The 26,479-nt window shown below is 48.4% G+C and overlaps 1 protein-coding gene across 3 annotated transcripts in view; it reads left to right on the forward strand.

Annotated features, from left to right (window-relative positions):
• The window catches only part of FIBP (FGF1 intracellular binding protein), a 134,299-nt gene that overhangs the window by 83,977 nt on the left and 23,843 nt on the right, over window positions 1-26,479 (forward strand). For all 3 annotated transcript variants that reach the window (XM_063945081.1, XM_063945080.1, XM_063945082.1), the window contains exon 7: window positions 15,220-15,325. In XM_063945081.1, coding sequence (XP_063801151.1) covers window positions 15,220-15,325 — 106 coding nt within the window. The remainder of the gene's footprint in view (window positions 1-15,219; window positions 15,326-26,479) is intronic.

A 26,479-nucleotide genomic window follows, 5' to 3' on the forward strand; every position in this document is an offset into this window, starting at 1 on the left:
GAGATTTATGGTAAGACTTACCATGTTAAATCTCTTTCTGCGAGGTACACTGGATTCCACATGGCGCCCACCCTGACGCACTTAGCTTCTTTGGGTTTGTATGGCATTAGCCGCTGGTACCTTCTCCTGTCATGAGAATTTGGTTATATGTGGCTACTAACAACTGTCGTCTCTTTTACCTGCTACTGCATTGGACTGGTTAACAAAACTGAGCTCCAGTGCCTGGAGGCGGGGATATAAAGGAGGCGGTGCAATGCATCTTGGGAACAGTCAAAGCCTGTTGGTGCCTCGGATCAAGATCCAACTCTATTCCCCGATGTTATTTCCTGTGGAATCCAGTGTACCTCGCAGAAAGAGATTTAACAATGGTAAATCTTCCCATAAATCTCCTTATATTTATGGTGATTTAAATCTATTGTCTTTCCCAGTATTTTATAGAAATATCCATAAATTGCTCAATAGGTATCGGTAAAAAGATTTTTTTCTCTGACGTCCTAGTGGATGCTGGGAACTCCGAAAGGACCATGGGGAATAGCGGCTCCGCAGGAGACTGGACACAACTAAAGAAAGCTTTTAGGTCACCTGGTGTGCACTGGCTCCTCCCACTATGACCCTCCTCCAAGCCTCAGTTAGATTTTGTGCCCGGCCGAGGTTGGATGCACACTAGGGGCTCTCCTGAGCTGCTAAAAAGAAAGTATATAATTAGGTTTTTTATTTTACAGTGAGACCTGCTGGCAACAGGCTCACTGCAGCGAGGGACTAAGGGGAGAAGAAGCGAACCTACCTGCTTGCAGCTAGCTTGGGCTTCTTAGGCTACTGGACACCATTAGCTCCAGAGGGATCGACCGCATGGAACTGGCCTTGGTGTTCGGTCCCGGAGCCGCGCCGCCATCCCCCTTACAGAGCCAGAAGCAAGAAGAGGTCCGGAAAATCGGCGGCAGAAGACATCAGTCTTCACCAAGGTAGCGCACAGCACTGCAGCTGTGCGCCATTGCTCCTCATACACACTTCACACTCCGGTCACTGAGGGTGCAGGACGCTAGGGGGGAGCGCCCTGAGCAGCAATAAAAACACCTTGGCTGGCAAAAATACCACAATATATAGCCCCAGAGGCTATATATGTGATAATTACCCCTGCCAGAATCCATAAAAAAGCGGGAGAATAGTCCGCGAAAAAGGGGCGGAGCTATCTCCTTCAGCACACTGGCGCCATTTCTCCCTCACAGCTCCGCTGGAAGGAAGCTCGATGGCTCTCCCCTGCAGTCTACACTACAGAAAAGGGTAAAAAAGAGAGGGGGGGCACTAAATTTAGGCGCAGTATATATAACAGCAGCTATAGGGGACATAATTCAGTTAGTCCCTGCATTATATAGCGCTCTGGTGTGTGCTGGCATACTCTCACCCGGTCTCCCCAAAGGGCTTTTGTGGGTCCTGTCCTCTGTTAGAGCATTCCCTGTGTGTGTGCGGTGTGTCGGTACGGCTGTGTCGACATGTTTGATGAGGATAATGATGTGGAGGCGGAGCAGATGCCTATAGAAGGGATGTCACCCCCTGCGGGGCAGACACCTGAGTGGATGGACTTATGGAAGGAATTGCGTCCAAATGCGTGACAGCCGGCTTCTCAGCTCGTGCCTGTCCAGGCGTCCCAAAGGCCATCGGGGGCTCTAAAACGCCCCCTAGACAGGGACACTATTCTGCTAACCATAGAGCATATAAAAGACTCACGCTACCTCAGATGGCAGACGCGGATGTCGACACGGATACTGACACCAGTGTCGACGACGATGAGTCTAGTCTAATGTCCACTAAGGCCATTCGTTGCATGATTGAAGCAATGAAAGAGGTGTTACAAATTTCTGATATAAACCCAGGTACCACTAAAAAGGGTATTATGTTTGGGGAGAAAAAACTACCTGTAGTTTTTCCCCCATCAGAAGAATTAAATGAAGTGTGTGAAGAAGCGTGGGCTTTCCCTGATAAAAGATTGGTAATCTCTAAGAAGTTACTAATGGCGTTCCCTTTCCCGCCAGAGGATAGGTCACGTTGGGAGACACCCCCTAGGGTGGATAAAGCGCTCACACGTTTGTCTAAAAAGGTGGCACTACCGTCTCCGGATACGGCCGCCCTCAAGGAACCTGCTGATAGAAAGCAGGAGGCGATCCTGAAGTCTGTATATACACACTCAGGCATTATACTTAGACCAGCTATTGCGTCAGCATGGATGTGCAGTGCTGCCGCTGCGTGGTCAGATTCCCTGTCAGAAAATATTGACAGGGGATGCAGATTCAAAAAGGCACATGGAAGTTTTGCCTTATAAGGGTGAGGAGTTATTTGGGGATGGTCTCTCGGACCTAGTTTCCACAGCAACTGCTGGGAAGTCAGCATTTTTACCCCATGTTCCCTCACAGCCTAAAAAGGCGCCGTTTTATCAGGTACAGTCCTTTCGGACTCAGAAAAACAGGCGTGGAAAAGGCGGGTCCTTTCTGTCCAGAGGCAGAGGTAGGGGAAAAAGGCTGCAACAAACAGCAGGTTCCCTGGAGCAAAAGTCCTCCCCCGCTTCTTCCAAGTCCGCCGCATGACGGTGGGGCTCCACAGGCGGAGCCAGGTACGGTGGGGGGCCGCCTCAAAAATTTCAGCGATCAGTGGGCTCGCTCACAGGTGGATCCCTGGATCCTGCAAATAGTATCTCAAGGGTACAAACTGGAATTCGAGGCGTCTCCACCCCACCGGTTCCTAAAATCTGCCTTGCCGATTACTCCTTCAGACAGGGAGGCTGTGCTAGCGGCAATTCACAAGCTGTATTCCCAGCAGGTGATAATCAAGGTGCCCCTACTTCAACAAGGACGGGGTTACTATTCCACACTGTTTGTGGTACCGAAACCGGACGGTTCGGTGAGACCCATTTTAAATTTGAAATCCTTGAACACATACATAAAAAAATTCAAGTTCAAGATGGAATCGCTCAGGGCGGTTATTGCAAGCCTGGACGAGGGGGATTACATGGTATCCCTGGACATCAAGGATGCTTACCTGCATGTCCCCATTTACTATCCTCACCAGGAGTACCTCAGATTTGTGGTACAGGATTGCCATTACCAATTCCAGACGCTGCCGTTTGGACTCTCCACGGCACCGAGGGTGTTTACCAAGGTAATGGCGGAAATGATGATACTCCTTCGCAGAAAGGGAGTTTTAATTATCCCGTACTTGGACGATCTCCTAATAAAGGCGAGGTCCAAGGAGCAGTTATTGGTGGGAGTAGCACTATCTCAGGAGGTGCTACACCAGCACGGTTGGATTCTGAATATTCCAAAATCACAGCTGGTTCCGACGACACGTCTACTGTTCCTGGGTATGATTCTGGATACAGTCCAGAAAAAAGTGTTTCTCCCGGAGGAGAAAGCCAAGGAGCTGTCATCTCTAGTCAGAGACCTCCTGAAACCAAAACAGGTATCGGTGCATCACTGCACGCGGGTCCTGGGAAAGATGGTGGCTTCTTACGAAGCAATTCCTTTCGGCAGGTTCCATGCCAGAATCTTTCAGTGGGACCTGTTGGACCAATGGTCCGGATCGCATCTTCAGATGCATCGCCTAATAACCCTGTCTCCAAGAACCAGGGTGTCTCTGCTGTGGTGGCTGCAGAGTGCTCATCTTCTAGAGGGCCGCAGATTCAGCATACAGGACTGGGTCCTGGTGACCACGGATGCCAGCCTTCGAGGCTGGGGGGCAGTCACACAGGGAAGAAACTTCCAAGGACTATGGTCGAGTCAGGAGACTTCCCTACACATAAATATTCTGGAACTAAGGGCCATTTACAATGCCCTAAGTCAGGCAAAATCCCTGCTTCTACACCAGCCGGTACTGATCAAGTCAGACAACATCACGGCAGTCGCCCATGTAAATCGACAGGGCGGCACAAGAAGCAGGATGGCAATGGCAGAAGCCACAAGGATTCTCCGATGGGCGGAAAATCACGTACTAGCACTGTCAGCAGTGTTCATTCCGGGAGTGGACAACTGGGAAGCAGACTTTCTCAGCAGGCACGACCTCCACCCGGGAGAGTGGGGACTTCATCCAGAAGTCTTCACGCTGATTGTAAATCGATGGGAACGACCACAGGTGGACATGATGGCGTCCCGCCTAAACAAAAAACTAGAGAGATATTGCGCCAGGTCAAGGGACCCTCAGGCGATAGCTGTGGACGCTCTAGTGACACCGTGGGTGTACCAGTCAGTTTATGTGTTCCCTCCTCTGCCTCTCATACCAAGGGTACTGAGAATAATAAGAAAACGAGGAGTAAGAACAATACTCGTGGTTCCGGATTGGCCAAGACGAGCATGGTACCCGGAACTTCAAGAGATGATCTCAGAGGACCCATGGCCTCTGCCGCTCAGACAGGACCTGCTGCAGCAGGGGCCCTGTCTGTTCCAAGACTTACCGCGGCTGCGTTTGACGGCATGGCGGTTGAACGCCGGATCCTGAAGGAAAAGGGCATTCCGGAGGAAGTCATTCCTACGCTGATTAAAGCCAGGAAAGATGTAACTGCAAAGCATTATCACCGCATATGGCTGAAATATGTTGCTTGGTGTGAGGCCAAAAAGGCCCCAACAGAGGAATTTCAACTAGGTCGATTTCTGCATTTCCTACAAGCAGGAGTGACTATGGGCCTGAAATTAGGCTTCATTAAGGTACAGATCTCGGCTCTGTCGATTTTCTTCCAGAAAGAACTAGCTTCACTACCTGAAGTTCAGACGTTTGTGAAAGGAGTGCTGCATATTTAGCCCCCGTTTGTGCCTCCAGTGGCACCTTGGGATCTCAACGTGGTGTTGAGTTTCTTAAAATCACATTGGTTTGAGCCACTTAAAACCGTGGATCTAAAATATCTCACGTGGAAAGTGGTCATGTTATTGGCCTTGGCTTCAGCCAGGCGTGTGTCAGAATTGGCAGCTTTGTCATGTAAAAGCCGTTATCTGATTTTCCATATGGATAGGGCGGAATTGAGGACTCGTCCTCAGTTTCTCCCTAAGGTGGTATCAGCTTTTCACTTGAACCAACCTATTGTGGTGCCTGCGGCTACTAGGGACTTGGAGGATTCCAAGTTACTGGACGTAGTCAGGGCCTTGAAAATGTATGTTTCCAGGACGGCTAGAGTCAGGAAAACTGACTCGCTATTTATCCTGTATGCACCCAACAAACTGGGTGCTCCTGCTTCTAAGCAGACTATTGCTTGCTGGATTTGTAGCACAATTCAGCTGGCGCATTCTGCGGCTGGACTGCCGCATCCTAAATCAGTAAAAGCCCATTCCACAAGGAAGGTGGGCTCATCTTGGGCGGCTGCCCGAGGGGTCTCGGCTTTACAACTTTGCCGAGCTGCTACTTGGTCAGGGGCAAACACGTTTGCAAAATTCTACAAATTTGATACCCTGGCTGAGGAGGACCTTGAGTTCTCTCATTCGGTGCTGCAGAGTCATCCGCACTCTCCCGCCCGTTTGGGAGCTTTGGTATAATCCCCATGGTCCTTTCGGAGTTCCCAGCATCCACTAGGACGTCAGAGAAAATAAGATTTTACTCACCGGTAAATCTATTTCTCGTAGTCCGTAGTGGATGCTGGGCGCTCATCCCAAGTGCGGATTGTCTGCAATACTTGTACATAGTTATTGTTAACTAAAGGGTTATTGTTGAGCCATCTGTTGAGAGGCTCAGTTGTTTTCATACTGTTAAACTGGGTATAGTATCACGAGTTATACGGTGTGATTGGTGTGGCTGGTAGGAGCCTTACCCGGGATTCAAAATCCTTCCTTATTATGTCAGCTCGTCCGGGCACAGTGTCCTAACTGAGGCTTGGAGGAGGGTCATAGTGGGAGGAGCCAGTGCACACCAGGTGACCTAAAAGCTTTCTTTAGTTGTGCCCAGTCTCCTGCGGAGCCGCTATTCCCCATGGTCCTTTCGGAGTTCCCAGCATCCACTACGGACTACGAGAAATAGATTTACCGGTGAGTAAAATCTTATTTTATACAATACAAAGAAGAATGGGGCAGATGTATTAACCTGGAGAAGACATAAGGAAGCGATAAACCAGTGATATGTGCAAGGTGATAAAGGCACCAGCCAGTCAGCTCCAGTATGTAAATTAACAGTTAGGATCTGATTGGCTGGTGCCTTTATCACCTTGCACATATCACTGGTTTATCACTTCCTTATGCCTTCTCCAGGTTAATACATCTGCCCCAATGTTAGATATAAAAGTTATAAAATAATAGGCCTAATACTGGTATACAACACATACACAATAAGACAATACACACACCAAACACAATTGTGTATATGTTGTGGGGATAGATACACATAAAAGCGGATTACTCATCCCCATACAGAGTGCAATTGCAATTTCCAATAACAGGTAAAGTTCAGGTACAACAGTGTAACACAGGTGTTTTTAGTCTTTGTTGGAACCCTTTGTTCAGTAGTTAATGTGCTTTCACTACAAAGTCCAATATGTTAAGGTATATTGCCTTATATGATTTACTCACGGTACTGGCATGTATCCAAAACTTTAGAAAAGTCAGGGTGCAGGGATTCCAGGAGTCTGCCGGCAGACTTGACCACTTGTGATGGAATCTGGAATCGACCGGTTTCGCCTGCTCACAGGCTTCATCAGGACGTCCGATTAGCGTGATCCCCCTGGTCTTTATTCCCTGCTGCTCTGTTACTTCCGCCCTATTTGGTGCATCACATCTGCCCTCACTCCGGTAATTGCGTTACATCACTTCCACCTGATCCTGTGCGTCACATCCGCCCTCATTCTGGTGGTCTCGCTACATCACTTCCGCCCGGTCTGGTGCGTCACATCTGCCCTCTTTATGATGGTCACTGTACATTATTTCTAACCGGTGTGGTGCATCACATCCGTCCTTATTAGTCTAGCTTACTTCTAAAAGTAGTCATAGTTTGGCTCATACTTTACCAGTTTCAGCTGTGTTGCATTCTGACGATTCCATGCCAGACCTCCTATCTCAGTAGGAACAAGAGGAAGGTGAATTGGGCCAGGAGACGGGTAGTGAGGTCACTGATAGCCCGGCCATTGATAATCTCATCAGTTCGGTATGCCAGGTTCTAAATTTTACTGAGACTGAGGAACCGCTTTCAAATGATGAACTTTTATTTGCTAAAAACCAGAGGGCTGCTGTGTGTTTTCCTTATTCAGAGTCTGTTAATAAGCAGTTTACGGAAGCATGGAAGAATCCAGATAAACTGTTTGCTATGCCTAAGCGGTTTCCGTCTAACTACCCGTTCCCAGAGTCTATGACAACTAGATGGGAAAATCCACCAACAGTGGATTCCTCTGTTTGAAAACTTTCAAAGAAGTTAACCATTCCAGTCCCCGCTGCAACTTAAAGACCCATCAGAGCGTAAGCTAGAAGCTATGCTAAAGTCTATGTATACAGTAGTAGGGGTGTTGGTTAGACCTGCTTTAGTTGGAGTTTGGGTTAACAAGGCTGTAGTTGCATGGGCAACACAGCTCAAGTTGGGCCTACAACAGGATCTTCCCTTAGAACAGCTTATACTTCTTGCTGATCACATTTGTGAATCGGCTGAGTATTTAGGTATGGCTTCTATGGATGTCAGCCAGGTTAGTTCTCGTCTTTCAGCTTCACTAGTTGCGGCCCGACTGGTGATTTGGCTGCGTTCTTTGCAGGCAGAGGCAGAGTCAAAACGAGGAATAGAAGCATTGCCTTACACTGGTGATATTTTATTTGGTCCTGAATTGGACAAATGGATTTCTCAGGCTACTGGGGGGGAAGTCTGTTTTCCTGCCATTGCCCGCAACCAGTTCCTAAAAGGAAATACGCTGGACCAGCGTTCAAATCTTTTAGACCTCAGTCCTTTTGACGCCGTGCTAGAGGAACAACCAGAGTAGATGTGGTAGAGGACGCGTTTTTCAACAAACCATTAACCGTCGTCAGGACACAAAGTCCACTGACAAGCCAGTGGTATGACGGGCTTCCAGCCCATCTCGGATATTTAGTTGTGGGAGCACACCTTCAAACGTTTCAGACATCCACAGATGGCAATTTAGTGTTCAAAGGTTGCAAAATAGAGTTTGGTTGTTTACCACCAATGCGGTTTTTCAAGACACTGCTACCTGTGTCAGGAGACAAAAAGGCGGTTCTGTAGACCGCGATTCAATCTCTCAGCAGTTTTGATTCAGGTTCCACTTCACCAACAGGGTCAAGGTATTATTCCAATCTTTTTGTAGTACAAAAGCCGGACGGCTCTGTCAGACCGATACTGACCCTGAAGGGGCTCAATCAGTACGTCACTTACTACAGATTCAAGATGGAATCCCTGCGTTCAGTGATTGCAGGTTTGGAACCACGGAATTCATGATTTTGCTGGATCTCAAGGATGCGTACTTACACATTCCTATCTGGCTGCTGTATCAGGCGTACTTAGGGGGTCATTCCGAGTTGATCGCACGTAGCAACTTTTTGCTCCGCGTGCAGTCAACTAGACGCCGCCTATGGGGGAGTGTTTTTTTGCATAGCAAGGCTGCGATCGCTTGTGCAGCCCTGCTATGCAAAAAATGTTTTGTGCAAAACAAGACCAGGGTAAGACACTTACCCTGTGCGATGAATCCAGCTTTGCAGGTCCCGGAATTGACGTCAGACATTTGCCCTCCAAACGCCTCGACACACCTGCGTTCGGATCTTCACGGCCAGAAAACGGTGCATTGACGCCCCGGAACGCCTTCCTCCTGTCAATCTTCTTGCGGTCGCTGCTGTGACCGCTTTCTTCGCTAGCAGCGTCTCTGCCCGGCAACGGCCGGGCAACGACGCACCTGCGCAGTTCCGACCTGATCACACGGCTGCCACGAAGTGCAGCGTGCGATTGGGTCGGAATGACCCCCTTAAGGTTTGCAGTACATCAAAACCATTATTAATTTTAGGGACTACTGTTTGGCCTCTCATCAGCACCTCGGGTAGTCACAAAGGTGATGTCTGTGATGATAGCTCATCTCAGAACCCTGGGAGTGATGACAGTTCCGTACCTGGACGACCTTCTCATCAAGGATCCGTCTCAACAAATACTCCTTCAACGTGCCTTACTAACGTACAATGGGGCAAATGTATTAACCTGGAAATGGCATAAGAAAGTGATAAACCAGTGATAAATGCAAGGTGATACACGCACCAGCCAATCAGCTCCAAACTGTGAATTTACATATTGGAGCTGATTGGCTTGCATTTATCACTGGTTTATCACTTCCTTATGCCTTATCCAGGTTAATACATCTGCCCCTCAGATAGTACTAGTTCAGCATCGTTGGATTGTCAACTTCAAGAAATCAAGCCTGGTTCCGTGTCAAAGAATTCAATTTCTAGGAATAATTCTGAATACGGTGGATCAACAAATTTACCTGCCAGAACAGAAAGCACAAAGTATTCGTCATCTGGTACAGTTAGTGCTCAAACCACGGACAGTCTCGGTGCATTTGTACATTCGACTGTTAGGAAAGGTGGTGACGTCTTTCGAACCACTCCAGTTTGGAAGATTTCACTCACGTCCTTTTCAACTGGATCTTCTCGCACAGTGGTCAGGCTGTCATCTACAAGTTCATAAGATTGTGCGATTGTCTCCAAGGGCCAGAGTATCACTACTCTGGTGGCTCCACATGCACAATCTCACCATGGGCAAATGGTTCAGAGTCTGGAATTGGATAATTCTGACGACGGGCGCAAGTCTCAGAGGTTTGTGGAGCAGTGGTCCTACATTGACAGCTTCAGGGTCTATGGTCAGACCGAGAAAGATTACTGTCAATAAATGTCCTGGAACTCAGGGCAATTTACAATGTGCTGCGACAGGCAGTTCACTTGCTCCAGTCTCAGACTGTACAGGTTCAGTCAGACAACACGACGGCAATCGCATACATCAACAAACAAGGAGGGACTCGAAGTCGCATGGCCATACGAGAAGTTGCTTGAATACTGAATTGGGCCGAGCATCACCAAGTGATATTGTCGGCAGTATTCATTCCAGGAGTGGACAACTGGGAAGCAGATTATCTCAGCCGTCGGGATTTTCATCCAGGAGAATGGGCTTTGAATCCAGAGGTGTTCCAGATGTTAGTCCAGCGGTGGGGTTACCCACATGTGGATCTAATGGCATCTTGCCCAAATCATCAAACACCCCAGTATGTGTCCAGAACAAAAGATCCAAAGGCAGTGGCAGTGGATGATCTCACAATAGCGTGGCCGTACAGCCTTGTGTATCTATTTCCACCATTTCCGCTGCTTCCTCGGTTGCTAAAGTGGATCAAAAGAGAGTCCACAACCGTCATACTAGTGGCGCCTCTTTGGCCTTGAAGAGCGTGGTTCTCGGCTCTCCGTGGTCTACTCGCAGACGATCCGTGGCAACTTCTGCTACGTCCAGACCTTCTGCAACAGGGTCCGTTCCTTTACCCCGATTTAGCACGACTGCGTTTAACGGTGTGGCTGTTGAAACTGCTTTTTTAAGACGAGAGGGCATTCAAGAGTCAGTTACGTGCTGGGAAGCCAGTTACAGCCGCTCATTATCACAGGATTTGGCGAGCTTATATAGGTTGGTGTGAAGCTCGGAAGTTTCCGACATCTTCTTTCAAGTTATCCCGTCTTTTGCTATTTTTACAGGCGGGGTTAAATGGAGGACTAGGTTTAGCTACACTAAAGGTGCAGGTCTCTGCCTTGTCAATTTTCTTTCAAAGGCGTTTGGCTCTGAATTAGGTGCGTTGTCATGCAAAGCACTGTGGGCCTAATTCTGAGTTGATCGCAGCAGCAATTTTGTTAGCAGTTGGGCAAAACCATGTGCACTGCAGGAAGGGCAGATATAACATGTGCAGAGAGAGTTAGATTTGGGTGGGGTGTATTCAAACTGAAATCTAAATTGCAGTGTAAAAATAAAGCAGCCAGTATTTACCCTGCACAGAAACAAAATAACCCACCCAAATCTAACTCTCTCTGCACGTTATATCTGCCCCCCCTGCAATGCACATGGTTTTGCCCAATTGCTAACAAACTTGCTGCTGCGATCAACTCAGATTTACCCCCTGTATCTGGTGTTTCATGATAACAGAGCGGAACTTCGGACGAATCCCCTTTTCTACCAAAGGTAGTATCCTCTTTTCACATCAATCAGCCAATTGTGGTACCTGTTTTCTCAGAAGTTTCGGGAACTACAGCTACTTTGGATGTGGTACACGCACTTCACGTTTATGTAGCCCGAACATCAACAATACGTAAAAAGGAAACATTGTTTTCTATAATGCAGTCAAGATAGGTTGGCCAGCAACCAAACAGACATTGGCTAGATGTATTAAGCTGACCATTCGTCAGGCTTTCTTTCATGCTTGTCTACAACCGCCTGCATCCGTTTCAGCCCATTCCACGCGTTCTGTGGGAATGTCATTGGCAGCAGGTCATGGAGCTTCTATGACGCAACTTTGCCGTGCACCTACTTAGTCATCAGTGCACACGTTTGTGTGCTTTTACAAGTTTGAGACGTTTGCTGCATCAGCATCTAGCTTTGGCTGTCTAGTGTAACAGGTGCCAACCAGCTCACCCGCCCAAGAGGGAAACTTTGGTACGTCCCAAGAGTACTCCAGTGACCCCTAGTGGATGAAAAAGAAAATAGTATTTTGGTACTTACCAGATAAATCCTTTTCTTTGACTCCACAGGGGACACTGGATGCCCACCCAAAGCAGTTTCACCTGGCTTATGGTAAGTTCAGTAGATCTTATGGTAACACATTCTCACCGACTAGTTGAAATGTTAAGGTGCTTGTTATCTATTGTTGTGTCAACTTTCTAGTTGTCCGTTATGTTATGTTTCAACTTTATAGTTGTCCATTATGATTATAATGTTATATGTAATTCTCCATTGTTCATCTCTCTTTCTCTCCTGTTCAGCTCAGTAAAAAAACACTGAGGCATCTTGGGAGTATGGAGGGAGTGGAGGGTTACTAATTTAAATATTTAAATGTGCCTATCCCTGCTAACGTCCCGTCCATATCCCAAGAAAACTCCAGTGCCCCCTGTGGATTCAAAGAAAAGTATTTATCTGGTAAGTACCAAAATCCTATTTTGGTTTTATTCTGTTTTGAAGATGTGACACACTTGTCATATATCTGTCATATAATACTGTAAAGTGGGGTACACACAGAGTGATCCGTGTTTAAAATCTAAGCAATCTGACTAGATTGCTTAGATTTTAAGCACGGATCTGTCATGTGTTTGCCCCCAAGCGATAGCAATGCACGGCCCTGTGCATGCAGGCTCAATCTAGTGGGTCGCTCACTTTAGCGCTGTGTGAAGTGAGCGCCCCCCTCGCTCAGCACACATTGCGCTGTGCTGAGCGGGTGGAGAGATGTGTACTGAGCGGTCTGTGTTAAGATCGCTCAGCACACATCTCTCCCGTCAGTACTGGCCTTAACACTCATTGCTTCAATGAAAACAAGATGACTGTTCTACAGTGGTCAAAAACAAGGTGTCTTATTGACTAAGAATTGGGTTCTGTGTCCGGAATTTAAAAGCTTTTACTAGCTGTGTTTTGCTATTCAAAATCATTGTCATTTAAAATGTTGGGCTTGAACTTGCCAGGTTTTAGAACCCAACGCTTAGTAAATAAACCCTCAGATCTCAATCTAACTGAGAATATGCGGCATTATTTAAAAAGTAAATTTTCAAACTCATAATTCGTTATTTGTCTGTTTCTTCAATAAGCACACCTCTGTAGATTAGTACTTTGTAGTACCATCTTTTGCAGCAATAACAGCTGTAAAAAAAATTCAGATTGTTCAGGTTGGCCGGATGGTGCAATTTAAGAGCCTACTAGTTTTAAATAAAAATACTGTCTGGATCAATCTGTTCAAAGTTGCGTACACACTGATCGATATAGCAGCTGTTCTGTTAAACAGCCAATATACCGCTGGTCCATCGGCCAGTGTGTACCAACGATATGTCTGTGAATGCTGTCGTTCACAGACGTATAGCGTTGGCCCTGTAGCCCACACGATATTGGTGCATCGTTCTGTGTGGTACACTTTATGCTCAAGCCGTCAGTGATTGACGGCTCCACTGGATAGGTGCATGTAAGTGCCCGCCCAGGTCATGATGTCAGTCACGGCGGATCGGGCAGTGTGTATGCACAACACAGTGCCCGATCCACCTATAGCTATATCTGCAGATTCATTGATCTGCAGATATAGCTATCAGTGTGTTCCTTATGCAAATTATGGAATAGGGGGTTAAATACTTTTGTATGCAACTGTATATTTGGTTCACATGCAACCTATGGCATCTTACTTCAATAAATTGACAGACACTCAACTCTAAATGAACCTCTTGGTGTAAGTTTTGGCAACTACCGTACAAGGGTTAAAAGTCATCAAGCACAGCTTCCGTAACCATTTAACTGATGATTTTCCCCCCGAAAAAGATATTGCCTCTTTTTTGTTTTTGTACTTTATAAAGTTCAGAAAAACTATACCTAGGCCCCCCCCCCCCATCTACATGCATCTATAGGCCCCCACTGTAAAATCACTTTCTATCCCCCAGCATTTCCCCCCCTCCCCTCTCAGTGGTAATAGATCCTAGTGGTCCCCACTATATTTGTGCATCCCCATATGACACTGTGTATGCAATTGTATATTTTTTATGAAATCCCTCCACCCCCCACCCGCCAAAAGATGCTCCGCCATTATACCCTTCCTTTCCCCTGTGGCATGGCCCCACCTCCTCATGGTTTTTCAGAGTGCAGGGCAGGGTTGTCGTAAGTCCACCCTGTTGTCATCAGTCACATGCAGAGATCTGCATATTTACTTGGGAACTATGTTTAATCTCTGAGGACTCTTGGTTTAGACACATGCACCCCAGAGTGTCATTTGCACAGCATTCTGGAACGCAATATCGGGAGTGATGTCAGCTGTCACAGATCGTAACATCACTCCCAGGGTCCCGGAGCAGGAGGAGGAGATGCGTTCTGCCCCTGTGCAGAATAGATTTCCTCCATACAGACAGGGATGTAGCAAGTTAGCACTGTTGCATGGTATGCGGCCGTGTCAGGTAAAGCCCAGCTGACTGCGGTGTCCGGTGTATTAAGGGGGGTACACAAGTAGAGATGTGTGCTGAGCGATCTATCATAAATGGCTCTGCACACATCTCTCTTCCCGCTCAGCACGATTCACACAGCTGTGAATTGAGCGACCTGACTAGATTGTGCCTGCATGCAGGCACAATCTAGAACCAGCGATAGCTATCGCTGTGGGCATACACACGGAGAGATCCGTGCTTAATTTCTAAGCAATCTAGTCAGTTTACTTAGAAATTAAGCACGGACCTCTCTGTGTGTACCCCCCTTTAAGCCTGGAGAAGGGATAAAGCAGTGATAAGTGCAAGGTGATAACGCACCAGCAATCAGCTCCTGTCATTTTTCAAATCTGTAATGATTGGCTGGTGCGTTATCACCTTGCGCTTATCACTGGTTTATCACTTCTTTATCCCTTCTCCAGGTAAAAACATCTGCTCCATTGTTGGGTATACACCATTATAGTAAGTCATTTTGCTAGTCTGGGAGAGTGAGCGCTCAGCACGTATTTATAGAAGATGAGCCTGGCTTATACATAAAACCGTGTAGCTGCACCTCATTTTGTAGACTGCTAGACAAAAATAAATAATATGGCGCATAAGATCTTCATAACGCTTAGTAGGAGCATAATAGTTCCTTGCTAACATGATTCATTCATGCTCTGCAGATAGTGAGTGCTCTAGAGTTCATTATTGCTTTGCCTGGTATGAGTTATTATATTCCTTGTCTAGCTGCATATACACACGATAACATCCTTGTCACTATTTAAATCAAAATGAACCTTGGAAGAGTTCATTATGCTACTGTAAGAGCGCCATGTGTGTTCGCAGCCACATGTTGATGTGTCTGTAGAGAAGACGTGACAGCTGCTACAACAGGCCAGCCTTGTGTGTCTCTGGCTGCTGCCAAACAGCTACAGCTGACTTTGTGCACAAAGAATGTGCTGAGCTGTAGTTTAGTACTTTTTTTATTATTTTTAATGACACGGCAAATGTTTATGTCTGTATAAATATTCTACTGGTGCTAGAGCTGTCATCCGCTGCCACAATTCTGATTTAAGGAATGTTTTATCCAAGGTGGTGTTTTTTCTTTGTCATACAGATGTAGCAGAAGACATGGATATGGATTTGGATAAGGAATTTCTCCAGGATCTGAAGGACCTGAAGATCTTAATAACAGATAAAGACCTTCTGGATCAACACAAGAGGTGACAAATTAGGAAAAGAAGTCATCACTTAAACTTACACTTGACTGATGTAGAATGGCGAAGATCGTATAGACGTACAGGTTGTAGCGTTCTATGTAACTGATCATAAAATTAATGGTCATTATCTGTTTGTCTAAGAGGTGGCTGCCAGTTTACCATTGGCTACATACACATTGTTTGGCCATATAGGAGTGGATGTGCATGATTATTGCATTTGTCATGTTTCAGTGTAACCAGCACATCCAAACAGTAATGTGGACACAGGCTAAATACCAGGGACGTGCAGTCGGGAGGCAGGGGAGGCAGTGCCTCCCCTGTCATTTTCCCCTGTCATTAATGATTACAATAATATAAAGAAAATACTTATGACACATATTCTGTGTCCTAAGTATATGCTTTATATTATTGTAATGATTTGTACATTTTAAAACAGGTTGAAATTTGTTTTGGAGGCACCGAGAGCGGTGCCTCCTGCGGATAATGTTAAAGGGCCGGAAGTGGGGGGCGGGCAGGGGTGGCGGCCAAGGAGAGGGCTGTAAAAGCCCATTACAAAAAGCATGATAAGCGGCACCAGTGTGAGTGCCTCAGTGACAGGGACGTGCTTTCAGCACATATGAAAGCACGCCCCTGTCACTGCTGCAAATATGATTGGGCACCAGAATTTAGGCCCACCCCGTGGACCAGCCTACCGATCATCCCCGGCCTGCGGTTTTCTCCCAACTCTCCATTCCTCCGGCCAGCCAGACCCTCTGCACTTGTCGATGTGAGACCATGGTGGCTTCTGCTCCCCTGACCTCCCTGACTACGCGGCTGCTGAATTCACACACACACCCCACCCCCCTGCTCAGCGCCGCTCATCACTCCCCGCCAGCCCCGCTCATCAGCGCCGCCCGCTACTCATCACCCCCCGCTCATCACCCTCTTCTCGCCGCTTATCACCACCAGCCCCGCCCCCCCCGCTCACCAGCACCGCTCGCTGATCATCACCCCCTCCCCGCTCATCACCCTCATTTCACTACTCATCATCCCCAGCCCCCGTCCCTGCCGCTCATCACATCACCTCCCTCATCACCCCCAGCCCACCCCTGCTCACCGCTGCTCATAACAGCTGCTCACTGCTCCCCCCCCCTCCTCATCACCCCCAGCCCCCCACTCCTCACAGCTGCTCATTGCCATTGCTCATCACCCCCAGCCCCTCCCGCTCACCGCTGCTCATAACAGCTGCTCACTGCTCCCCCCCTCCTCATCACCCCCAGCCCCCCCGCTCATCACAGCTGCTCATTGCCATTGCTCATCACCCCCAGCTCACCGCTCATCACCCCAAGCCCCCCCGCTCACCGCTGCTCATAACATCTGCTTACTAATCATCACCCCCAGTCCCACCCGCTTACCGCCGATCACTGCTCATCACCCCCCCCCCGCTCATCACCCCCAGCTCAGCGCCGCTCACTGCTCGCTCCCCCCCCATCCCCTCCCCACCCACTGCCGCCCGCCGTTCACCTGTCAGCTGGAGCGAATGCAGGAGAAGTTGTAGAGTCTTGGCCGCAACATCTGGCATCTTGGCCGCAACAAATGTGAGAGACCACAGCCGCTATTGATAGGTGAGTAGCTTGTAAACTCCCAAACTCCCCCCCACCCTGTGGTTCCGATCTATCTTTTTGCCGATGGGTGCCGTGACGTAATTACGTCGCCACGGCTGCACACGCAACAGACCAGGAGGCTGTGAGCTGGGGGAGGAACCGCGGGCCGAGGAATTTACGGCCCGTTGCTCCACCCCCAGCTCACAGTCAGCTTCCTAGTCTCTAGGTCATTGGGCGGCCAGGGAAGCTGTAGTGCCGGGCCGTGCCCGGGGCTTCACTGACACTATCCTGTGCTCACCCCCCGCTGGCGGCTCATTGAGTGTCGGCTGAGGAAAGCTGCAGTTCTGTGCCTGAGGAGCCGCTGAGACTGCTGCGCTCACCCCCGCTGGCGGCTCATGTGATGTATGTATACACCACATGAGTCGCCAGCGGGGGTGAGCGCAGCATAGTCGTACACTAGATGCGCCGTCAGCAGGGGTGAGCGGGTGACTATAAGGACCTGCACATGGCCAGGTGACCCCGTGGGTGCTCATCATAGGCGCTGATTCCGTGGGTGCTCCCGAGCCTGAACACCCACGGAAGCAGCGCCTATGCCCCCACCCCCATCCCATCGGCAGAACCTCCCCATACTACTATTTTGCCTTCTCTCCCCTCAGCTCCATCCCTCCCCCCAAGCGTCTCTTCCGTAGTGTAACGTGTATAAGGGTCTCTCCTGTGGTGTAATGTGTGTAAGCGTCTCTTCTGTGGTGTGACTTGTATAAGCTTCTTTTCTGTGGTGTAACGTGTATAAGCGGCTCTCCTGTGGTGCAATGTGTATAAGCGTCTCTTCTGTGGTGTAATGTGTATAAGCGTCTTTTCTGTGGTGTAACGTGTATAAGCGGCTCTCCTGTGGTGTAATGTGTATAAGCGTCTCTTCTGTGGTGTAATGTGTATAAGCGTCTTTTCTGTGGTGTAACGTGTATAAGCGTCTTTTCTGTGGTGTAACGTGTATAAGCGGCTCTCCTGTGGTGTAATGTGTATAAGCGTCTCTTCTGTGGTGTAATGTGTATAAGCGTCTTTTCTGTGGTGTAACGTGTATAAGCGGCTCTCCTGTGGTGTAATGTGTATAAGCGTCTCTTCTGTGGTGTAATGTGTATAAGCGTCTTTTCTGTGGTGTAACGTGTATAAGCGTCTTTTCTGTGGTGTAACGTGTATAAGCGGCTCTCCTGTGGTGTAATGTGTATAAGCGTCTCTTCTGTGGTGTACCACTCCTGATAGGGTGCCGGTCCACAGCAGATTTGAAATAGTAGCGCCGCAGTCATAGGAGCTGCAGTGCCGCCGACCACAGCCTCCTCCTTGCACCGCCGCCGCCCTCTGCCTCCTCCTCGCTACACCTCAGCCATGTTGCCGCCGCACTCAGTCCTTCTCTGTACCTCTGCCTCCTCCGCACCATGCCGACCACAGCCTCCTCATCCACTGCACCGCAGACCACAGCATCCTTAGCACCACCGCTACTAAAGAGGTAATCTTACCCTGCTGCCTTTCTCTCTCCCTAGTCCCTACTGTATGCCCTTGCTGTTCCTCCCTCTGTCACTCTCCCTGTGCCTATGTCCCTGCTGTCACTTTCCCTGTCCCTCTGTCACTCTCCCTGTCCCTGCTGTCACTTTCCCTGTCCCTCTGTCACCCTCCCTGTCCCTACTGTCACTTTCCCTCTCTCTGTCACTTTCCCTGTCCCTATGTCCCTGCTGTCACTTTCCCTGAATATTTTCTCACTCCATGTGGCATAACGTGAATTTCGGCTCATTCAGTGTGCTATAATGTGAATGTCGGCTCATTCAGTGTGCTATAATGTGAATGTCGGCTCATTCAGTGTGCTATAATGTGAATTTCGGCTCATTCAGTGTGCTATAATGTGAATTTCGGCTCATTCAGTGTGCTATAATGTGAATTTCGGCTCATTCAGTGTGCTACAATGTGAATTTCGGCTCATTCAGTGTGCTGCAAGGTGAATTTCGGCTCTTACCGTGTGCTACAAGGTGAATTTCGGCTCACTCAGTGTGCTATAATGTGAATTTCGGCTCATTCAGTGTGGTATAATGTGAAATGGGCACCAGTACTAGACCGTACTATTGTGGTGTCTAAGGGGTATATGGTGTGGTAAACTACACTGAAGGACACGCCCCCTTATCCAGAGCGCGAGCGCCTTTGGCGCGCACATAATTACAACCTTCACTCTTCCATATCCACACTTCAAAATTCCACTTCTTTCACTGTGAGAGATGGTATCAAAATCCTGGCGCTTGAGAGGACAACGGTCAGAATACCGATAGCGTCATCCCGATGTGCAGGATCCCGACAACTGTTAGGGTATTGCCCTAACTCTAATCTCCAACCCCACCCTGGTACTGCTGGCCAGGGATGACTCTGCTTGTTTCCAGCCTCCACCACAAGCAGCAGTTGTCCCGGCAGACCTGCTGCTGCTGGCGGAGAATGGAGGTGAGCAGATTCTGTCCCCATGCTGCACAAAAGGAGGCTCCAGAATCTGCCCTCTACTGCTGTAGTGCTGGTAGGAGACACAAGCACAGCAGGCACAGCCAGGGGCGGTGATGACATGGTATAGTGCTATGGATTGTATGAGGAAGGGGGCCCCAAATCGGTGTGTTGCTTAGGGCCCCATGAGGTCTAAACTCACCTCTGGCAGCGGCCATAACGGCGGCTTTAGTGGGCATGCCTCACCAGCCACTGACCTCACCGCACGCCACTGCTAAATACAAGTACATGCATATGTACTTAGGGCCTAATTCGGAGATGACTGCAATGGCGGTTGCAGTGCCCGCTAAGCCACAACATGATTGACATGCTGCTGCCGTTTGGGGGTGGAGAAGGGGCGTCGATGGCCAGTGTTACAGAAAGCTGGCTCGTGTCAGCCCTGTTTTCTGGGCATGCTGAGGCAATTGGCTTCACTGGCCATGGCAGCCTGAAAACGCCGGCAATCCTGAGTACCCTGGGGGTTACTCAGATGACCAATGTTCGTGCAGTTGATCTGATGCTGTGTCTTCGGAACGCAGTAGTGGATCAGAGAAGCTGGCAGGAGGCATCTATTTACACAAGACACCTCGTGCTGCATTAGCATATTATCGCACATCAGCTTCGTCCAAAGATGCAGCTGCTGTATGAACCTCGTCCGTCTCTGTATCAGTTATTTATTGGTTCATGTTCTGAAAAAATGTAGATTCAAACTGCCCATTATAAAATGTTTGTTTTGCCCTACCAATCTATTTTGATCACTTTGACTGTTTCTGCACGATTTAGGGATTCACCAATGAGCCCTTGTACTATTACAGTTGTAGTCTCTGAAACATGCAGTACCAGTGATTGTCCTCCGATAGTGATTGACTATTATGAAAGCACAGACTCTGCTGGTCAGATCAAAAGCAGCCTCTTAATGTTTATTTGTAATTACCAGATCTAATGTTCATTTGTAATAATCAGATCTTGAAGTGTATACTGCCTTGCAGATTAGCAGGAGTGAGCTCTTAAATCTTGTGTCCGAAGAGATAATCCAGTGACTTTAGTTGTTACTATTTATTTATTAACAGTTTTATATAATGCACACATATTCTAAATGTATGAATGCATTTTACAGAGACTATTTATAGGCCCCACACACGAAGCGACAGAGCATTTGACTGCCGAGGGCCGATACATCGGGTGGTCCCCACACACGTGAAGATCTGGTGCCCGACTGCCCACTATGCCGGCCCTCCTACACAAAGTGCTGCATGGGATTGTCCACCTGCATCGCTGATCTTTTGAACAGGCTGAAAGATCAGTGATGCAGGCGGACGACGCCACGGGTGAGCGCAGTGGACGAAAACATGCCCACACACGGAATGATATATAGCTATATCGTGCCGTGTGTGGGACCCCTCAGTTAATCACATCAGTCCCTGCCCCAGTGGAGCAATCTGTATTCCCTACCAAGTTTACACATATAGAGGCCATTTAACATACCAGTATGTTTTTGGATTGTAAAGAGGGATCAATTTGTATGTAGTTTGTATGTTCTCCCTGTGTTTACATTGTACTCTGGATTCTTCCCACATCCAAATAAAGATACTGGTAGGTTAATTGGTTGCTGGATTGAATCTACCTTAGAGGGTGCTTGTACAGTATGCTTATGTATTAGTACATTTAGACTAGAAGCTCTAATTGGCCAGGACTGATGTGAATGAGAAATATTTTCTGTACAGTGCTGCATAATTGGTTGCACACTTGAAATAAATGATGACGGTAATATTAATTCTCCAAAGAAGACCAACTGAAGGACTGAGGCAGTTGTGAGTCTTATAGTGTAGGAGGAACCCTTCTCTCCAACCATCTGAGGGTTCTCTGCCTAAATCTGTAGTGTTTTCTAATCTACTACTGTGTAGATTATTTATACAGCATATTATAAATTCTTAATTGGTTTCTGTGGTGTATAAAATTATTACCCACCTTATTATACCTTAAAATTGTGCCGCAGGGGATGTAGTCAAAATCTCGGCAGACGGGATCCCAACAGTCAGAAGACGAACAGTGGAATCCTGATGGAACCCGACGATAAATACTGGGGTTAGGGTTAGGCTTTACTGGGCGTAAGGGAGGTAAGGATTAGGCTGTGGGAGGGGGAGGTTAGGGTTAGACTGCAGGAGGGGTGGGCTAGTGTTAGGATTAGGGTGAAAATACTACGATCAGTCAGGATTCTGGCCATCTGGATTCTGCAGTTGGCCTTCTGACTGTTGGGATCCTGGCGGCTGGGATTTCATACCCAACCCCTCAGGAGAGAGACTGTAATGCCACAGCGTGCTAACCTGAGTTTTAAAAAGATCTATAGTCAACCTAGGCGCTAAAAGTAACCTTGACAACACTTCCCTTGTAGCTTCATCTCTGCCAGTGAGTCCTCCTTACCCATTTCAGTCATGAATGAGCGGTAAATATAAGGAGGAAACATAAACACAAAAAGATTTTGTGTAAGTAGATTTTTAGAGATGGACACTGTTCTAAAAACACCATATGGGGTACCCACATCCACCCCTGAGTTTGCAGCACCCAATTACAGAGTACATAAACAATCAAAACAGTAAAACAGCAACTTACAGTTGAAGACAATATAGGACAAGTACAGGGTAAATAAACATGGCTACATCAGCAGATAACACTGAAATAAGGATCAGGTGGCAGAAGACTGCTGGGGTTGATGCAGTTGAAGATTATTAAAGTAAGAGAAAGGATAAGCACATGAGGGAAGGATTGTGTGGCGGGGATACCCCCTCTACAGAACACTCACTAGTCTATGTATTCAAATTAGCAAATCACCATCCAATGTACTGTGATGATATTGGTACTGTCACCACAAAACAGATAAGCGGGGATGCCTCCTCAACAGTACACTCACAAGTGTGAACTAGTAACCAGACACATCAGGTGGGTCTTTGTTTTGCTGGTGTAGAACTCCTTTTCTGCTGCGGGGTACACTGGGCTCCACAAGGATAGACATTGGGGTGTAGAGTAGGATCTTGATCCGAGGCACCAACAGGCTCAAAAGCTTTGACTGTTCCCAAGATGCATAGCGCCGCCTCCTCTATAACCCCGCCTCCCTGCACAGGAGCTCAGTTTTGTAGTTGGTGCCTCAGATAGCAGGCACATAACAGAGGGGCTGCTCTGGCAGCCCTAAGAAGAGCTTTTTTGAGAAGAAAAGGGAAGACTTCAAGGGCTGCAGCAGTGTGTACATGTCTAGTGACATTCACTGCTGCAGCTCCATCTCTCCCCAGCGGAGCTGTACACTCCTGCGCCCTGGTTGCCGGGTACCTACAGCAGGAGGCTCCGGTTTTCTTCTGGTCAGGCACACACGACGGGGGCTCTCCGAGATCGCTTGGCCGTGCTTCGGGAGGTGGTGAGTGGGTCCCGTTCGCGGAACCCGTACTTTATCGCAATCCGGCGCGGTCGGTGGGAGGCGGGCCGCGCGCGCTAGCGGTGGACACTTGCAGTACCGGCGATCCCACTAGATCACCAGGGCATGGGTGCAGGTCAGGTTTTCCCTTAAAACCTTTTTGTGTGTAGCCCGCAGTACCTGGTGGTTTTGCCAGCAGAGGGGATAAGGCTTAGACCTGGAGCCCCTCCCCCAGCCCCAGGGCGCCATTTCCAGCAAATGTTCCTGCCCTGGAGCTGCATATCTGTCTCTCCCTCACTCCCTGTCAGTGTTTGGGCGCCAATTCTCTCAGCTACACTGTTCCTGGGACTGCTTGGGTAAATCCTCCTTTGTAAAGCCGCCTGGTTGTCAGCGCTGTGACTTTACATGACACTTAAGTATTCTACATGTCAATTAGACAGTGTTAGTTAAGAGAGAGTGCATTTAGTCAGGGTTCTCTGGTACAAGTATCCTGTGATCTACATCCAGTTCTTACTGTGCAGTGTTATATCTATTGACTACCTAGATAGATATATATATATATATATATATATATATATATATATATAAGCTGGTCCAGTGCAGTATTATTGTTGGTAATAACCTCTGCATTGTATAACTGTGACTATATGTGTGTGCATTAGCTTGCTGAGTGGTTTCCATTTCGTGTCTCTCACTCAACTTGCTATCCCTATATTTATAACCTTAGGGGGCTTGGTGTGTCAGGATTTATAATTATATAGGATTTTCACAAGATATACTTTAATACGGATTTTTCTCTGTGATTTTAGTCACCATATCTCTCCTGTATCTTTGCTTGTGCTGACTACACTGCGCAGGGGTTTGGGCAAGAGGTATTGTGCTGCTGACAATTGTATTGTGTTACCTGATACTGCAAGTTATATCATGTCTGCTTCTGAAGGTAACGGTTTTGGGGCTGAACACACTGCCGGTGTTGCTGAAGCCACAGATCCCTATGAGGAGACTATAGCAGCTGTGGGCTCTGGTTCTGGGGGCATCTTGCCCCCCAGTGGGACTGTGGCAACGGGGGTACATAATGACCCACCGTGGGCTACTTTCTCCATGCTTCTACATACGCTAGTTACTAAACTAACACCCCCTATGGGACCTCCTATGCCGGTGCAACCGTATGTGGTCCCCGCAGCTAACCCGCAGTGGGCGGATAATTTGTCTGCTCAGTTGAAGAAGTTGAACCAGTCCTTGACTACTAAAAAGTCTGACCCTCGCTCGCGTAAGACCAAGGTGTCCTCTAAGCGAGCTCTAATCTCCTCACAATCCACTGCTGTCACAGACACCTCGTCTGATGAAGATGGCGCTTACACTGACCCCACAGATTCTGACACAGATACTGCTGATGGGGAGGGTAGTTCACATGTGGATGTTCCTGATCTTTTGGAGGCTATTAAGTTGATTTTACAGATTACGGATGATCCCGAGCCATCCGCCCCTCCTAAGAAACCAGTTTTACCTCACTCTGACCACCTAGTGCAGGCCTGGCCAACCTGTAGCTCTCCAGCTGTTGTAAAACTACAAGTCCCATCATGCCTTTCCACAGTTTTGCTATTAGGGAATGCTAAAACTGTGGCAGGGCATGCTGGGATGTGTAGTTTCACAACATCTGGAGAGCCACAGGTTGGCCAGGCCTGCCCTAGTGGATATACGTCAGGAACACTGGGGAAACCCGGGAAAATGTTTGTGCCTCAAAAGAAGATGCTGGCTCGCTATCCCCTCGTGCCAGAGCTGTCTAAAAATTGGGAAACGCCTCCTCCAGTAGACTCGTATGTGGCTAGGATGGTGGTTTCCTCAGCTCTACCTGTCACTACCGTCACATCTCTAAAAGAGCCTACGGATAAACGTGTGGAGGGTTGTCTGAAAGCGATTTACACCCTCATGGGTGCTGCACAAAGGCCCCCTATTGCAGCAACATGGGCTGCAGAGGCTATTGAAGCATGGGCCCTAGAGTTGGAAGCTGAAATCTCTTCTGACCATGCTAGACAAGGCTTGTCATATATTGTCACAGCTTCTCACTATATTAAAGAGGCGGCTTCTGATACCGGTATTCTAGCAGCCAAGGCCTCTACTACATCAGTCCTGGCTGGCCGGATATTGTGGCTGAGATCCTGGTCTGTGGATCTGGACTCTAGAAAAACCCTGGAGGTACTCCCTTTCAAGGGAGATATTCTGTTTGGGGAGGACTTAAATAAAATAGTGGCTGACTTGGCTACTGCCAAAACTGCCTGTCTGCCAAGTACCGCTCCTTCTGTGTCGAAGGCTACAGGTACGTCCTTTTGCCCCTTTCATCCTTCAGGTAAAGCAAAAGGTCAGGCGTACAACAAGCAGGCCCGCACTTCCAAACCTGGTAAGCCGAAGCCCAAAAGAGCCTGGGCTGCCCGTCAGCCAGCTTCCAAGACGGATAAGCCTGCCGCATGACGGGGCGGGCCTCCCCCTGGGGGATCCCAGGGTGTGGGGCTGGCTTCTAGGATATACCCAGGAATGGTTGAAGACCACTTCAGATGCCTGGGTACAGGAAGTAGTCACTCGAGGTTACGCCATAGCCTTCAAAAACCGCCCCCCTTATCGATTTTGCCTGACAGACAAAGGCAAACACTCTACATTCGGTGGTACAGACCCTCCTGGATACAGGAGTCGTAGTACAGGTGCCTCTTGTTCAGAGGGACCGGGGGTACTATTCTCCGCTGTTTCTAGTCCCGAAACCGAATGGGTCCTCCCGGCCCATTCTCAACCTCAAGGCATTGAACAGGTTTGTTAAAGATTCCAAGTTCCGTATGGAAACCCTTCACTCTATAGTTCTGGTCTTGGAACCTGGGGACTACATGGTCTCCCTGGACATACAGGATGCTTACCTGCATATTCTTATAGCATTGTCACATCAGCAATATCTGAGGTTTGCGATTGGCAATCTCCATTACCAGTTTCGGGCGTTACCTTTTGGTTTAACTACGGCTCCACGAGTCTTTACCAAAGTTATGGTGGTGATGACCGTGGTACTCCGCCGTCAAGGGGTCAGGATACTGCCGTATCTGGACGACTTGTTAATCCTGGCAAATTCCCCAGAACTTCTCCTACGTCATCTGGATATGACTGTCCGGTTTCTACAAGCCCACGGGTGGCTCATCAACTGGAAGAAATCCTCCCTGGTCCCTGCTCAGAGCATGGTGCACCTGGGAGCGCTATTGGGCTCTCACAACCAGCAGTTGTTCTTGTCTCAGGAGAAAGTCCTGAAGCCTCAGGACAGCATTCGTTGCTTCCTTTCTCGTCCACAAGTGTCGATACATTCGGCGATGCAGGTGCTGGGCCTCATGGTATCAGCATTCAACATGGTGGAGTATGCTCAATTCCATTCTCGCCCCCTCCAGAGGCTGATTCTAGCCAAGTGGGACGGCCTTCCTCACCGGATCAGGTCTCACATGATCTCATTGACTCCGGAGGTCCGTCTGTCGCTGCACTGGTGGCTCCAGGACCAACGATTGTGCAGGGGCCGTCCCTTCTGGATATCCGACTGGGTCCTGTTGACGACAGATGCCAGTCTAAGAGGTTGGGGAGCAGTGCTGGAGCAACACTTCCTTCAGGGCCGGTAGACCAAGGAGGAATCTCTCCTCTCGA

The sequence above is a fragment of the Pseudophryne corroboree genome, chromosome 11, assembly GCF_028390025.1.
Source record: "Pseudophryne corroboree isolate aPseCor3 chromosome 11, aPseCor3.hap2, whole genome shotgun sequence".
NCBI lineage: Eukaryota > Metazoa > Chordata > Amphibia > Anura > Myobatrachidae > Pseudophryne > Pseudophryne corroboree.